At 34.7% G+C, this 17,959-nt stretch overlaps 1 protein-coding gene and 1 long non-coding RNA gene across 8 annotated transcripts in view; one reads left to right on the top strand and one right to left on the bottom strand.

Annotated features, from left to right (window-relative positions):
* Positions 1–17,959, top strand: part of LOC128180355 (uncharacterized) — a 53,548-nt gene that overhangs the window by 11,322 nt on the left and 24,267 nt on the right. For all 6 annotated transcript variants that reach the window (XM_052848396.1, XM_052848395.1, XM_052848402.1 and 3 more), the window contains exon 4: positions 15,671–17,230. In XM_052848396.1, coding sequence (XP_052704356.1) covers positions 15,671–17,230 — 1,560 coding nt within the window. The remainder of the gene's footprint in view (positions 1–15,670; positions 17,231–17,959) is intronic.
* Positions 302–10,451, bottom strand: LOC128180364 (uncharacterized). Of its 2 annotated transcripts, XR_008243212.1 has the most exons (5): positions 9,137–10,451; positions 7,383–7,446; positions 7,206–7,278; positions 6,405–6,481; positions 302–1,401 (listed from the first exon to the last, which is right to left on the bottom strand). It is a non-coding gene; the product is annotated as an uncharacterized LOC128180364 (long non-coding RNA). The 2 variants fall into 2 exon arrangements; XR_008243213.1 differs by lacking the exon at positions 6,405–6,481.

Below are 17,959 nucleotides of genomic sequence, written 5' to 3'. Positions count from 1 at the left end.
TGTCTGTTTAATGTTTGTTTCCAGATTTGTTTTGAGGAATTTTTCAGAATTTTTTTTTCTGCGATAAGACATGAAGAATTCGAATCAAGAATGACTAATCACAGTGCTTCCAGAGTTAAACATTCCCATAAAGCCCAGCTTATATAAGATTAAACTCTTCTCAAGATTTGTCATGATTCAAACTTTTCAATTATTGATAAAAAAGGAGCTGGTTATTTCATTTGAGTCAGCTTGATAAATCATACACTTGAAAAAAAAGCCCTATTCTAATCAGATTTTGAGATGGAAGCATTTACAGCAATAAAAGCAAAACATATTTATTCACAATATCGGTGTTTGTTCATGTCTTACAGTGAAATTCAATCTTGGGATCTGTTTTGATAAATAATGAAAATGCAATGTAATTGAATGGCAAGTGTTACAATAAGTTGATATATACCTATATGCAAACAAATTAAACATATCATTTATTGTTCTACATTAATGCAAAGAAGCCATTATTATGAAAAAAATTGCATTTTCATTGGCTTCACATCTTAAAAATCAAATAGATACCAAAGTGGATGTATAATGTACTTTGTTTTCAAAGTTACAAAATAAGTATGTCAATTGATGAAAAACACAAAGCAGAACAATAACACACACAAAGCATTCATAGGAAAGCCTAAAAACAAAATCTGTTTTTAATTTAAAAAAAACAATAATCTAACAAAACCTCTTTCTCTTACATGGTACATACATGTATTCATGATGGCATTAAGATAAACTTCCTTGTAGATTTCTGAAAAATATAATCTGTAAATTACATATGCTAGGAACATGGAGGAAGATAACATTACATTGGGGAAGACAAAAGTCATGAAAAACCTTAAAATAATCAATACAATAATATAATTAAAATATCATATAATTTCATTGGTGAATCAAAGTTTCAACCCTATATATATAGTCCTTGATGAATAGAATTCTGACATATGCCTATCAAAGTGATGGAATGCAGAATATAAATATTTATTGTTCAATAAAAGTTTGTTACAATATAAACTGTGAAAGTACTCCACTTCACATATCAACATATCAAAGTATTCACTTCCTCTATCTGAAGATGTAAACTCTATCTGACTGCAAGTTCTCTCGACTTGATTTCAGTAAAACACACACAAAAAAACAAAAATTGAATTTACAACCTCTTCACAAATTACTGTATAAGGAACTATCCATCAGGCAGGTGATAATCTCCTGTGGTTGTCATTATTGATTTTTGGGGGTCTTTTTGAGCTGATTCATCAGAATGTTTGAATAGTTTCATTGCATTGCAGTTGCATAACATCTGTCTTCTAATCAAATTAACATTGGCAGTTTCATGCTTAGGGAGGATACTGATCCCATTGAACCTGAAAACTGAAAAAACCCATTATTATGATCTCCATTTATCATATCAGATTAATAAACTATAGGAGAAATCTTTTTGAAAAATTGCTTCAGAGAGGTTATCAATTCCATTTGGTCAATCTTTTTTTTACATAAAGATTTTTTTTTATCAAAGGAAGAAGACTTTTATATCCTTTGGTCTCTGACAGTGATGAAGAACAAATTGTTCATTGATTGCTCAACTAGAGAAATCAAGATTAAAAAAGAGAACCCAGTCTTTGTTTCGTTAATGTCTGTTCAACATTTTCAACGTGGGTGTTACGTGCTTATAAATTCAAAATAATGGCAGGCTTAAGATTTGTCATTACTCCAATTTCCAGATAAATATTTGTCTATTTCTAATATCTTCAGTATAACAAGGAGGACATTTTGATTCTTTTAAAGCTTCTTCAAGACATATTCCCTTTGACTTTAGATATTTTTGTAAATTAGCGATTTTGCAATATTGTGTACAAGTTGCAATGATGGTATTAGTATTTGATAAACAACTATCCCCAACCCAAAAAGAAAAGATAGTGTCATAATCTAGGACTATCAGGTAAAAGTTCTTCTGTAACCAAATATTGGCCTACACTACCTACAGGTCTAGAATAATGTCATCATATATCACAAACTCTTGTCTGTGAGCTTAAATATCCTCAATTTCAATAGCTATGACTGTACATATAGATATATATATATATATATATACATTTTGACATGCAACATTTATATACACATAAACAAGGCAATGCACTTTCAATTGTTAATTCATTGCACTTTCCAAAACTTAAATTGAAGAATTTAAATTGAATGTGGACATATTTAGAGGAAAACTCTGTGGTAAAATGATGACAATCACAATATTGCAGGCCACATTTAATAACATTGATGTTTGTGATCATACAATTTAGATACCAGTCTTGTCTTTACAGAAGATTTGAATCAAAAACCATTTTCTAGGGAAAAAACAAAATCTGAAATTGTTTTCCAACAACAGTGGCCAAGAGAAAATAATTTCATATTGATTATATACCATTTTTCATCAAACAAATTTTGTATGAATTTCATCCTTGCCAGTCGAGATGTTCTTTACAAGGTATAGATGTTTCTTCTATGGAGCTTAGGGGGTTAATATCTTGTGGGAAATCTTATTTGCTGATGTATCTCTTAAATGAAATCATTTATCATGATGTCAGAATATAAATCTATGGTTAACTGTCAACAATTCAATATTCTAATGTTAAGGTCTCCTCCTAAGATATTTTGTTTTGGTAAACAGACAAAACACTGAAAAACATATTGCTCTATTCCTTCAAAAATGATGAAAACATAAATGTTTGTCAGAGATAATTTTAAGTCAGAAGTATTTTTTTTCTTGAGTGAGAGAGATGTCATATTGACACACCTCTTGTTATTAACATACTAGTAACTCTCTCACAACTTTATAACTTCAAGAAACCAAAAACTTCAATGCAGATTATCTAAACGTTATGTGTAAAGTGGATATTTTCAAACAGTATTTTCCAAGTTTCCCGCAGAGATTCCTGGAATTACAAAACTAGGGTAAATCTCACATTTCTCAAAGTCAGCTGCTGCCATCGCCTGAATTCAAGGCAAAATCAAACATAGAGCAACGGTACTGAAAATATCAAGCCAGGATCCTCAATATTTAATATACATATCCTGTATCCTATAATAAATAATGGTTTACTCAGCTAAACAATGGTAGCTACATCACCACATGTACTTTATCTTGTGTGTTGCAAGGTTCAGCCTAGTTCCTGAGTTATTTTAAACCATTTTGACTTCATTATTAATTCAAGATGTACCACTCATAAACTAGCAGAATAAATTAATTCTTCAGAACATGCTGGTATTTTCATAAACACATTCTCTCTCTCTCTCTCTCTCTCTCTCTCTCTCTCTCTCTCTCTCTCTCTCTCTCTCTCTCTCTCTCTCTCTCTCTCTCATGTACCTAACAGAGAGGCATAGAGGCAACTGGGAACTGCACTTTTCAAATATATAGCTTTGGAATTTGTTGATGGGCAAATTTCTCCTAAACCAACATGGTTTTTGCCATCATTGAAATATCTTTTGAAAGATTGGGTTTTTATTATGCAGCTGTTCTTTATCCACAAGTTATTTTCTGTCTTCTGAAAGACATCGACTCTCTTGGGTGACATGAACCTAACATAACCCATGTCTGATCAATGTCATGGCTTGCTGCAGGGGGTAAGATGGGAGCGTAAACTGTTGGAAATTGGATTCTTTTATCCATGTTTTATTCCATTTTAGTCTGCCTGTAGTTTTGATGAGCTACTCAAAGACAAGAAATATGAAATAATAATATTAAAAAAAAGTCAAAAGATGCCCTTATTGAAATACTTTTTGTTAACCGAAATAATATTTAATGGAATTTTAAGGATCAAACGCTAGCTGGGAGAAGACTAGTATATGACACGAGATAAATTTATGGCTAATTGTCTAATGGCATATAATAATCTTGACATGATGAACATAAAGTAAATATTCACACCTTATTACCTGTAATCAACAACAGGTAGACAAAGTGGAACCACTCAAGGCGAAGCCAGGGAAATGGATTGTGATTCTCAATCGACTTCCTCCCTATGTAACCATGTCCTTGTAACATATTTCCTGGGTTCAACTCCACTACCCCCTTGTTCTATTTCAGGGGACACATAAATTAATTTCCCACAACCTGGACCCTTGTATATCTATTTTAAAATGTGTACCAACTCTTTGGTATATTTATTTATTGTAAATAAAGTTGGATGACCAGGTGCTCTGAGTTGAGCCACCATACACTCATTATATTGTAAACTCCCTTACAACACTTTACATGTGTGGTGTCTGTTCAGGCAGGCTCTTACAAAAACCATCTGGTTTCTAAATAATCGAGAAAATGACCAATTAATGTCAGTCTATAGGCCTTCGTTCAGCTATCCTCACCAGCATCAAATTATAGTGCGGCTGTGTTTACTATGTCTTGCTTTCAGTTAAAGCAGATCCTTTTTTTATGAAACCATGCATCTTTTTTTAACCTCCCTTGTAATTTCATGCAGGTTTGTTTTCTTGTAAAATAATTGAGCTGCTAAGAGGATAACAGTATCCCTCTGCCATCAATTTGTTCAACTGCCACATCCAATTGAACGAAACACTAGGAAGCCACTGAAATTACACCTACTCTCATCAGCAAAATAACCTCTGCCTTTGAAAAGAAAAAAGCAAAAAGCTAATTGCTCTCCTAGGCAGTAATAAAAACAAATTTGTGTTGCATCTGTCTGCATGTATTGGATTCGCTAACAATTGAAGCTTATTTATGTATGAAAGCATCTAATGCTGATATTGCAGATCTCTCTCTCTCTCTCTCTCTCTCTCTCTCTCTCTCTCTCTCTCTCTCTCTCTCTCTCTCCAGAGACACCTTGCACTCTGGATACGGAGAGGAGGTTATCTATTGATAAACACAATTTGAATCTATCTTTATGATTAATATATGGAAAGGTGTGAACGGCGTTATCTTAGTGAAAAAGTTGATGTGGACACCCTTAACCTTATATCAACAACATAAAGGCTGAATCTTGAAAGGCCCTGTTCATTCTAAAAGCAGGAGTGGGCAGAAAATAAAAGATAACTGCAGCTATTAAAATAGATATGAAGTAAGTAATTAAGGAAGTAAGGAATTTCAAAAATGATGGGATGTAGAGATATTGGGTATATTTAGAGCAGTTAATCAATGAGATGGTTTCTAATCACTGCGGTGTTTTTGGGAGCTTCCACTGACATTCTGACCGGAAACTCTTTCTCCAGAAGCTGTGAATTCCTTCCCCAATCTTATCACTAAGATACACTGTAAGAGTCTGATTTCATGTACTCTATAAAAAAAAAATTTCAACTGGAACAGATGTTGTTATTATCATAACCAGAGCTTGAAATGGCATCTCCCTATGCCCCTCGAATGATCACAAGAAAGGGAAGAGGAAATGCGTTTGATTTCAAAAGCTTTTTAAGGAATTGATCAGGCTTTATTACTTATAATGAAATCATGAATGAATATTCAACAAAAGAGTTATTGAATTTCTTTTGGTTGAATGTTCTAAGCATTTGTCTTTGAAAATATATCTCATAAATTTTCTGCATGAAAATTGCACTGATGATGGAGAAAGATGTGATAGTTTTACACATATGTATCAAAATCCAAATGTTCTAGAACGCAAAAAAAAATTTATATAGCAAAATAGCAATACAGAACTTTTAAAAAATTCATTTCTCTTTAAAATATACTCTGATCTTTTAAATGTAAGGCGTTTTAAATGCAAGATGTATATCCTTTCCAAATAATCTACTGTTTTCATTGGTTTAACTGATTACCTAGATAACACATATTTTTATCTACGCTATGTCAAATATTTTAATTATTCAACCAAAACTTCAAAATTAGCTCAATTTCCTTCATTCCGTGGTGTTTGCCACTTATATCAGAGCATGATTTCAAATTTAAAGCCATCAAGAGGTTAGCTACATCAGAGACTTGTGTCGGGACCTTTCCCAAAATTTATAACCAAGCATATTTCTCACAAGCTCTTGAATAAATTTGCTTATAGCTGTTATGATCTATAAATTACACATGTTCATGACTGCCCTCTCTTAACATTAAACCTTAAAATCTTAACATTTTCTGATAAGGCGTACTTGTCTAGACTTTATAGCAGTTTTAAATGCTACTAAATTATTTTTTTTCTGCAAAATAAAAAAAAAAAAAAAATAGTTGTGAAGCAAATAAGCACTAAGCCTACATGAATACTGGATTCAAATGGAATCTGTGAATAAATGTCAGCAATATAAAAGCATTACTCATACATACACCTATTACATCACCTCTATTCAAAATGCTGATGCACAATTCTCTCATGAAATAAAGTACTCTAAGTAACTTAAATTTCCAGAGCCTTCATGAAATTTCTACTTACTCTTGAGATCTTAAAAACATTGCTGTTTTCTCAATGATGGAGCACCAAGAAACTGGTTGGTGTTGTGGTATGCATTCCTTTAAGAAACATAAACTTATTACTATATTATATAGTTAATATAATGAACAACAAAAGATTTAGGAATAAATATTAAACAACAAAATATTGAAAAACAATTGCTCTTTCTCTCTTCTCTCTTCTCTCTCTCTATATATATATATAGCACATCATGAACAATCTATCTTTTTTGTAACTGTCAAAATTTCTCTTTATCTGCCCTTTTCTCTACAGAAGATAATTTACTGGTTCACTGTAACGGATTCTTCCCTCCTCTCTCCTCATTCAAAACAAGTCTTTGATATTTGGTAATCCTCCAGTTTCTCTTAATAAACAGCTGTCCTTATACAATATATAAAACTTAAATCAGTTACATCAACCAAAGACTGACTCGTACAAAGAAGAAGAAGAAGAAAAAAAGAAATCCAATAAAGATGGCTCTGTATCAGCCATGTAAGATCTACAGCATATGTCATGCCTCGTCATCGTCTACCATACTCCTGTTGTTGCCCTGCCAAGATCCACACACCGCTCAATGCAAACACAAACCCATTACAAACGGCTACAAGGTCTTGCCTACAAAACACCTTACAGCCTGATCTTCTTTTCTCCCCCATTCATGCTTAACCAAGGTAAAACAATATCATTTACACCTGTTCATGGACACGTACACAGTAAAAACTCAGCAACATGCCAAAAATATCTTGCACCTTGTTCAATGAAAATCCACTTTAAAACAATGACCTTTTTTTTCCATCCTTTGATGTGTGGCCGCGCATTTCATTTCTTCTGATGTGGGGCTGCCTTTCATTTATTGCTTGAAAAACAAACAAAAAACAAATTATAAGTGATGTTGACGAGAAATCCCATTGGTGATTTCTTATTCAAAAAACTGTATTATTCCCTGTTTTGTGTACTTACATCAACAGTGTACTTTTCTGTGACGGATGCAGGTGTAGATCGAGGCTACACTATGAGGCAAGCTCTGAAAATAACATTTAATTCATCTTCAATTTAAAAGCCAAAAAAAAAGCAAAAAAAATAGCTAAAGATTCAGAACTACAAGGGTATTTTATCAACACAATCTGAGCACAAAGCTGCTTTTTGCAAAAAAAAAAGAAAGATGTTATTCTCGAAGACCTACTGCTGAGCACAAAGCGATTCTGTACAGTATAGATAAAAAATATTATGTATTATGAATCTAAGAGAAGCATTAAGGCTGTCTTATACATCAGATAGTGACCTTGATCTTGCCTCCATTAACCTATAGTCATCAATCATCAGGATTAATTGGTCTGCCTGGGAACTAATTAACTAATGAAGGGCTGGCTCCTAACCTGTGTTTATATATGTCTTGTGCATTACCAGATTCTCCGAGTTGACCATAAATTAGCCAGTTTGGTGATTACATATTTTAATTAACCTCATTTGCTTATTGCGTCCTAGCTAGCACCTTACATACAACAGGATTTGTTTGTACAACAATTCTTCAAGACTTTGTAAGAAATATATGAAAACAAACAAAATTGCCAAAGTCACTTAAGACACATTGCACATTATCACATTGAAACCACTTAATAGTTATGATAATATGAAGTATAAATCATTGACAAATTGAATATGGTGATTTCATTTATATTGCTAGTCAGATACGCTTTTAAAAACATATGCTAATTGCGGCCCCACTGAGTGCCTATAAGGTTACAAATTTTATGACGTAGCATGAAAAGACAGACCTGCATGGGTATAGTTATATATATATATATATATACGGTAGCCCTCTTTTTTCTCAATGCTTTTAGATGGTAGCCATGCATTTATCTACATCAACATCAACCTTTAGCTGGCTGACTAATCTATCCATTTAAGACCATGACAAATTACATCCAATACCCCTTAATGCCACCCAAACTAAATGTCAGACTGACACTGGGTCCTGCATGTTCCCATTGAAGTCCAATATTAGCCCAAGAATGGCTTTGATAACCCAAAATCAAATTGACACCTGCCTGTATCAGATCCCTTAATTGTCTCTTTAATGAAAATATACCGGGGTTATAAAGATTCTGGCCTAAAGTTTCTTCACTGCTAAAAAACTGCAAATTGATAGTCCTGCCTTCACATTTGTTTGCCCATTTAACTATAAATTTAAAACCTTATTTTAAGAACACTGATTACAAACTTTTATATAGTGTACTTTGCATCATTCTGTTACAAACAGGAAACTTTAATTTGACAGGCTGTACAGTTTACGATTTCTGTGAAAAATTATTTTAAGGGTTGCCTCCCTTGTTCCGTCATTGAAAATATTTTGCCAAGCAAGTCGAAACACCTGTTTGATTTGTTCCCTGGTGTTTGACAAGGAGATTGTCCTCAACTTCCCAAAACGGCTGAACCCCTGGCAAATTTTGAAAATAAAAACAAAAACAAGCTAAATATCATTTTTCACCCACTTAAAAGATTGTAACCTTATACTGACATGTTTTAACTGATGTTTTCTTGAGGGAAAAAATAGATCTGCAAGGTGTATTGCGCTTGGGACTTCTCAGCACAGGTGTAAGTTGATACAAATGAAAGACTTAAACCACAGGTAAAATAATGTGATTTATTTAAATTTTCTCGTCCTCCTACTGTCAGTATAGACACAAAAAACACCTAGGAGCAAGGAGTAGTACCTTAACACACGTTAATTTCCACTTCCACTGTCCAACACAGGTTATGGATTTTTATGTTTGTCCATTTTCCATTTATCGGAATCTGGTTTCCTTTCCAGTGTTGTGCCATCTGTAACATAAAAGACAAAAATCATTACACTGTGTTATGACTGTTTAGTTTAAACTTTCTGGTGAAAATATTAATTGGAATTATGTTGAAGTTCTTTTAGGAATTCAGTGGACTTGATATAGAAATTCTCCACATTAATATGGCAGATAATTAGTTTTCAGTTGTTGATTTTTGTTACGGAATTACCTTTCAATGAATTCATCACCATAATTTATGGATATTACATTTACATGATGGGAGTCTTTTGATGTGTCAATAGCAAAAGAGAGAGGACCCTTGAAATGTTTAGAAAGCATGACCAAAAAAACATAAACTAAGACAGTGTGAGGTCCCAAGCTGGAGCTCAGTTCCACCATTGTTGATTTTCAGTCAAAAAATAGTTACAGTTGACTACTCTTGAACATGTTGCCTAAAAATCTCTAACTTTCAATGGATGAAGAGAAAGTCACCAGACAGTGAGGGAGTTAAAAATCTCGAGATAGTGGTCTGCTCGAGTGCCATTGACACGTTAAATATTGAGACATTTATTGGCCAATCTGTTGTCTTGTGTTGCACTCAAAAATCTCACTTTGACTAGCCACTCATTACTACTAAATACTGATGCAATAAAGGATATGTAAATCTGAGGTCAGCAAGGTGTTGGCAACAAATTTGGCTCGATCTGGGCCCCAAACCATCTGTACGTGATTTGGAGACTTCATAAAAATCAACCACCAGAAATACGCAGGTGGAGCGTTCACCTGAGTGTTTGAACAAAGTGATACAAAAGTTACTCTCTACAAATATATAGGGAAAAATTAACCGCTCTGGAATTAGCCTATCTAAAATCACCTCAATAACACGATTGGCATTAAAGAGGAATCTCCCTATTTAGTGCCAAAGTACATAACAAGAAGGAGATTTAGCTCAGTGGCGTTTCATTAAAATCAGGGAATTGTTATCAACAGAACGACTGTCCCCCAAGTTATTGTTGTCTGGATGATCCGTGTGTTTAGGGGTCGAATAATGGCCTCATCGAGGAAATCTTTTGAAAATTAAGTGCCATCATTAGGACATTTGTTGAAACTGTAGTTACTGCGACTCCACCCTACAAGATTGGGCGTCCCGGTTACAGATTGAAAGGATGCTATGTTTCTGCTTGATGTACTGGTAGCTTCTTTGGTCTTTGCTATGGTAATGCTCATTTACCTGGTAAATGTTTTCTCAAAGGTGAGTTTCCATATTAGCAAAGGGTTTAATTGGCAATTTTCATTGTTATGATACAGGGAACCTTGTGCCCATGCTTCTGCAAGCATTACACAGTTGTTAGAAACCTTAAACACCCACAGTTATTCCGAAACCAGTTTATGTAAATCAATCTTTTTTCTAATTTAAAAAGAAGTTATCTGGGTACAGCTTCTAAAACTAATAGAAACGGCAAGATTTAGGTCACTTGCATGTACACCGTAAACTAATTCAAGCTCACACTGAACCAACGAGAAAAAGAAAGATTTTGGGTTCAACATGTATGAGGATCTTACAAAGTAGTGAAATATGCATTTTGATACTTCAGCTTGAATTTTTATTTAAATGTATTTTTTGCCATATAGAATATGTCATTCCATTTTCTTTATAAAACTTCAAAGAACAGAAATGATTGCATCTATACATCACAACCAAATACAATGTGAATATATAAATTCAACCATAAATATTTACACAAAATCACTATGCATAAAATTCATCAATCTTCTATTGCGAAGGAAATGCACAGCTTTAAAACATTCAAGCTGAGAACTTTAAAGATGTGTGCACTGAACTATACATGTGTGTATGGCATGGTAACAGTGGATGTGATAAAACCAGGAATATTTCAAAGTTTTAATTTTATGATCTCGTAAAGAAAAACATCATGTCTTAATTCACAACAATGAATAAGTTCACATGTTGATGAATGAATAAGTTGATCTAAGCTTGAATTTGCAACGTGTATTAATTAAATATACCTGCATGGTTCTTTGAATCTTATATATTCTACCTGAAGTACAGTATGTATGTCTCAGTCTAGCAGAAAACAAGCTTAACAGTACTGCGCATGTAGATGCATATGCAAAAATTGCAACTTTGCATGCATGAAAAATCAACCACTGTGTGCAAGGAATACTAACAGAATTGTAAAACATTCAGCAATTCAGATAGGAACCAGCTAAAAAAGTACTGGTCGACATTCAGATGAAAAAATTTATTTATATTACAAACCAACATTTTGAAAAAAATAATTGTTCCAATCAAATCTGATTCTGGGTCAGCTGGCTGTCAACTTGGAACTATTTATGCTTCTCTGGTATATTAAAATAATTGTCTTACCATCCATATCTGAGATGTGATGATCTTACAAAGAATATTTTATATAGCTATAGATCTAGAGCTCTAAACAAGTTTAATTCCCATTGACCACATCGCCTGTGACTTAATTAATTGGGCAAGCAACAACAGAACAACGCACAGTACCGTTGCAATGCTTACTTATAGGGAGGGGATTAATGCTAAAAAAAAAAACCCAACTTTTGTATAGATAAGTTTTAAACTTTTAATGTAACAAATATATAAATTATATCCAAAAATATGATCTGATGGTATGGCTTACTACATGTGGATCCAAAGAATATAATAAGACCTACTTGTTAATATGTCTCTAAGATTCTACAATGAATCTGAAAGGAAATTAATAGGCTAACCGTGCTAACTTTCTCGAATTTGTTGGAAAATAACGTTTCTTCTGATTTCATCCCTTCCATCAGTTGGCCTCTTACATACTTCAGAACGAAATTCAAATTTTATTGATAAACTCGAAAAAAATAAGAAATACCATATGTACATTATGTAATCTGAGTTTTCCCTTGAATTAATTAGATCTTACGTTTCCCTTTATCAGATATTCCACTTTACATGAAATAAACTTAATTTTCAATTTTGCTTTAATGATACAAGGGGTCCTGATTATGCTGATGAATTCCCAAAAATGACAGAGGCCCAAAAAGGATTGTCCAGAAGGCTGCTATCAATATATTTTTTATTATACATATACTAAGTAATCATTTAATTAATCAGGTTGTATTAATGCAGTGGACATTCTGTGTGGACATTGATTTTCTGAAGAAAAAAATCGTTTTTGTGTAAGTTCATTTTTGTGCAGCTGTAAGTTCATATTGAAATGTAACCAAAATGATTTATATACATCAGCACATGGCTACATACCAAAGAAATCTTTGGGATTTTTTGTCATATTACTTCTTCCCGGTGACCCAATGATTATAATTGTCATTGTGTGCACCTTGAACAGTTGAACAGATAAAGATTTCATTGATCCCTACGGATGGTAGACACATTAGCAGAGGAACGTTAATTCTATACATATTGTTACATGGTTAAAGTACTCCTTTTCATACTTTGACTACAGCGTACACGATTAGTTTTTCTATCAGTTTTTAGATATTATTTGAACTTTGGTGTAAAAGGAAAGAGAACTCTTGTGTCTCTATGATAGATTGCATTTAATGCAGTAAATAGAGTTATCACATATGGATCAAGTTAATTCTCAAAAACTAGTATCATTGATTATGAGCACTGAGCAGGTCATACTGATAATTAAATGTACAATTTTAATTAATGCTTACTAGGTGGCCATTAACTTTTTTGTCCACCCACCCTCCCCCTTCCTTCCATTTGTTCTTCGTATTATCTTGGTGAAGTAAATTTTACCTGGTTTATGTGTGCAAGCACTTGTTTGTTTAGCTAGTGGATTGATCTGTCCCAGTTTTGTTTTGCTGAGCAAGTCTTGTTATATTGACCTGTGCTTTCCCATTACTTAGACTCATGGTGCTAAGCTAATAATGCACACAAAAGGGTCTGTTGGTTCAAGACTGCAGTTTATTGTTACCCAAAGCCCAATAATCCGTCTATTAGGAAAGTGGCTAGTTTTACCTTAAAAGATACTCTTCTAGGGGTGTGGGTTGGAGAGATTAGAACTTGACCAAGCTTGAATTGTAATGTTTGAATTCCCATGTGCTGGATTACTACTTCAAGAGGCATGCACTTGGTGATAAACCCATACTGATGTGTTTTAATATGAATGTTTTGAAGGTAAGCCTTGGTGAACAAAGTACCTTGTTTCTTAAATTTTAAGAGGAGTGCATGTTAACTGGTTTTAAACACTTTCCTTCCATATAGTATGTTCTTTGATCTTGCAGTTGTTCATGGCTGGGAAAAGTGTTTTAAAAGTCTGAGAATGATCAATTCACGAGATAACGTCTAACTTTAGCTACAAAATATGCAGTTATGACATTGTGTTCTTTGGCTGCTTTATTTAAGAGGGCTTTTTGTTGTCGGAACTGCATGCACACAATGACAAGCTGAAGCTGTTGTTGCGTTTTGTCGCTGAATCTTCCTATTGAGGGTGAATAATAATTATCTAGAGGGTGATGAGAGATCACAGTTTTGTCAGACAGTGTCTCAGCAGGAATCAGTTTCCTTCCACAGTCAATGATAGCTCTCCAACAGATGAAATTCTACTGATAAGGGGGGCCAGCTTATTCAGTTGAGGGGAGTTTCCTCAGATCCAGATGCTCTGAGAAACTGCAGAGCCTTAGAGTGTCATATAATATCCAAGTTATATAATATGTCTTTAAATTCTTTTGCATTCTCGAAGTTTGATGGGGAATTGTTAGCATCATATGCAATTTTTTTCTCCCATTTTCCCCTCTCTTACAAACTGAGTAACAGTTTGAAATGTTTAAAATGCTAAATTGTGATGGACCCCAAATGTGGTGCCTCATTCAAACAATTTTGAATTAAGGAATTGGTTTGGCAGCAAAAACGAGAGGATTTTAAAAAAGACAGAATGAAAAAAGTGAAGGGTAACACCGAAAATCAATTTTTAAGTGAGTTTGGGCCAAATATTAATGAATGTTTTCTAATGTTTTCCTGTGGATGTTTTCTGTGTTGTCATCATGTGACCCGTGAAGTTGGTGCCTGGGGGTTACAGCGTTACACCTGAGGAACTGACCATTGTCCGTGTTAATAGTTTATTGTTCCAGAGAGAGATAATCTTGATTTTTATCATTCAGGATTATGATTACCAAAACATAACTATCTCATACTTCAAAGACTGTTTGAATTGCAAGCAGCATGCAGATATGACCACATGTGTCCATGCTGTGTAAACATGTCTACTGGTACATGCAGTAGTTAGTTGGTAAACCAGTTTTTCGATGATGGATTTTCTGTGCATTAGATTTGAGAGGTTGATGGAAGGCTAACTTATGGAGTGAGGATTTGTTTGATTAGCTGCTTGGAGAATCTCTCTTGAATTTGTTTTGATATATTCATGGAGGATGCAATGGCAGTTCAGGACATGGGGTGGCACTCCTTTTGTATGTCTACCATGTCCTCCCTCTGTGCTTTCGATGGAGATTTCAGACAGTTTTTGACGGATTTAGATTGTCCACAGGTGAAGTTTGTGTGTGGTTATTATTGACATGAACTTTAGTGTGGTCCTCTCTGGTCACCATACCCCAGTAACTGACATATATATGTCAATTATTTAGTAACTGAATCATCTTATAAATCTACAGCTAAGCTGTATTTTTTTTAACCATAAACTGGTGAATGTTAAAAGTTTTTAAATGATAATTTTTTTTTAATTGTGCAATATGATGCACATAAGTCATGAATATATTGTTATGTAACTTCATATTTATTTATTGCTTTTGTTTTGGTTTATAAAAACTATATTTCCTGTAAAATATATGGGAAATATTCATGGTGTTTTCCTATCGATAATAAAAGTTACATGCAAGCCCTGCTCAGGCCAGCTAGTAATTGTGTTTATGTATCCTTGTACACTAGAGGGTACCAGGGGTCATTAAGGACTTATATCTCATCCATCATTGTGTCAACTTTATAACCTACCCACTGAATCTTGATTGAAAATAAAACATAAATTGCCTCATCATTGATAATCTCTGGATTATCAGACTTCATTAATGAGATTAGACCTCTTATCCTCCTTATCCATGTTATCTCATTTCCTCTAATTTTTGCCATTGGTTTTAAACAAGTTGCTAAACAAATGCAATGCTTATAGATATTTAACACTGGGTCTTATCAAGAAGTGAATCATAAAACCCATCCTAGCACCTGTTCATCAAATTCATTATGTTAGCTGGTGCCATTCAGAGAATGCATTTAGGAGATGTATCATGTTAACTGGTATTAAATTTAATCCCTTTAGTATCATCAGCATATGCCAATCTGGATCTTTGACTTGAGAGAATTTTTGTTTCATTGATGTATAGATGGTGGAGCAGATTTTGACGTTGATGAGAATTCATTCACTTGATTTAGTTGGCATGTGTGTTTACCCTGTGTTTTGTACTGTTTTTCAGCTGTTGTCAGAGATTACAGAGCATGGGGAAGTCAACGGGAATGATGGAGGACTTAACCTAAACAAGCAAGGACAAAACAGTGATACTTGTCTGATCCCAGTGAAAGATAAAAAGGCTGCAGCCCATAGCCCCCTCGTCTCACAGAGAAATGTGTTCAACAGGAGTCAGAGTCTGCCCACAACTTCCTTGTCCAACACATCACAACATCGAATCATCTACAGAAACGGCCATTTTGTGATAGAGACCAATTACGAAGAGGAGGAAGGTGAGGAGACTTTTGTGCAGCTGGATGAGGATTTGTCTCTGGAGTCCTCTGAGGACCTAGAACAGTCAAAGGTCAGATTTCACAATGGCAGGTCTTACTCAGAGGCCAATTTGACAGGCAAATATAATTCTGAAAGTTCAAAGTTGTATGATGAGGATGAAGACATTGATGTGTTCATGAAAAATGAAAATGATGTGACTGTGATTGAGAATAACAATGATGGTTCTTCGCCAAACTGGCACGTGCTTGTGAAGCGTCGGACAAGACACGAGGACCAGGATGGTGAAAACAGAAAGTCCCGTCCTTTATCTGTGGATGAGAGTCAATTACAAACCCACAGAGTGGAATCAGACTCAGAGGAAAAGTCCCATATGACAACAGAGAGAAAGAGACCCAGTGAAAATGTGAAACGACGAAGTGCAAGTTTTAGGGAGTTGGGAACATTAGGAACTGTGAAGTTGAAGAGGAATTCAAGCTTTAGGAAAGCCCAGGAACGGGGATATCTTAATTCAATGAAAATTTCTCAGAGAAATGATAGTGTCGGGAATTTATCACTGACCCCATCAGAATATTCAATGTGTAGTGATTCTGGTAAGAGCAAAGGATCTGGATTCTTTCATAAGGTGTTCAAAAAGAATAAACCAATGGAGAAATTTACTGACCCAAACAAATCTAAGGATTCTGGGACAAGAAAAATGTCACTCTTAGGACTATTCACCAAAAAGAATAGAGGAGAGTTCATGTCTCAGAGAAGCATGGATGAACTTATTTCACCACCTATTGCAGTGTTCCAGGGTGACATGGATATTCATGTGGACTCTGCTCCCAACTCCCCTTATTCTAGTCAGTTCAGGCGGAGACATACATCAGCTGAAATATATGACAGCAGCAAAGCAAACAGTCTTCCCAGAAAATCCACAGACTACCAGAAAACGTTGAAACTTGCAAACGAAAACAATTCTGGTTCAAGACTTTTAGCCGTTCAAAATTTGGACAACCACCCGAAGAGACCGATAAGTCCCAAGCCTAGCAATGTACCAATTCCTCGCAGAAACTCCAATGTCAGTCTCCCTAGCTCGCCCATCAGGGATCAGTATGACGGACCATTTAAAACATCCATGTCAAAGCTGGATTCCTCCGATTCTGCATCAATCTGCTCTGGGGGTAGTTCTATAATAGTGGATACCTCAGGGTACCTTCCCCACCCCCAGGAGAGTGAGATAACCCCCAGTAACAGCAAGGACAGCGGGATCCAGCGAGATGTCAGCTTCCACTCCAGCAGTGAGTCAATCAAGGTGAGTAAGGCTTGTTCAGTGCATGAAACAATAAGTAGGTTTGACTTTGATAGTGGTGTTACAGATGCAGTCAGATTGTTGCGGATGTCAACATGGCTCCACCTTGTCACAGTTCCTTAACCTAGCTATTTGCCCTGTATGAGTATCTGGTACTTATTCACATAAAAATGACGTATATTACACTTATACATACGCTGTAGCTGTGGTGAGAGGTTGTCTTGGAGCGTACTATGTGTAATATACAAATGTAAGTCATCGGTCTCTTAAGTCATCCTTAGTTTAGTGCATCTGTACTCATTCTTTCACGCCTCTTTAGCCTATATATTACATCCTGGCTGTGGTCAGTGAAAAACAACAATCAAACGTCCTGAAGGTTGTCTCAGGTAGACTATAGACTGATGAATCGACAGTTTTCATTTTGTGTGAGATCACAGTCGAATATATGTACAGACTTCAAGTACAATACTAAAAGGTATGAAGAGTTATCTCCCATTATCCAGTTTCATTTACCATTAGGATAATTATAGAAAAATATATGATCATCCTTAGATCTTGCTCCAATTAGTGGTCAATCCTATTCCATTCTTTTTTTTAAGAGCAAAACTTGTTTAGATTCTGAATCTGTCATCTTCTCTAGTAATAGGATGTTATCATGCTTATAATAGTAAAATATCATCATTTCTTTCATTTTGATCAGCTTTTCAATCTGACCGGTATAAAATTGCTTTT

The sequence above is a fragment of the Crassostrea angulata genome, chromosome 4 (genome assembly GCF_025612915.1).
Source record: "Crassostrea angulata isolate pt1a10 chromosome 4, ASM2561291v2, whole genome shotgun sequence".
Classification (NCBI taxonomy): Eukaryota; Metazoa; Mollusca; class Bivalvia; order Ostreida; family Ostreidae; genus Magallana; species Magallana angulata.
Note: the sequence above shows the minus strand (reverse complement) of the source record. Positions and strands in the feature narration are given on the sequence as shown.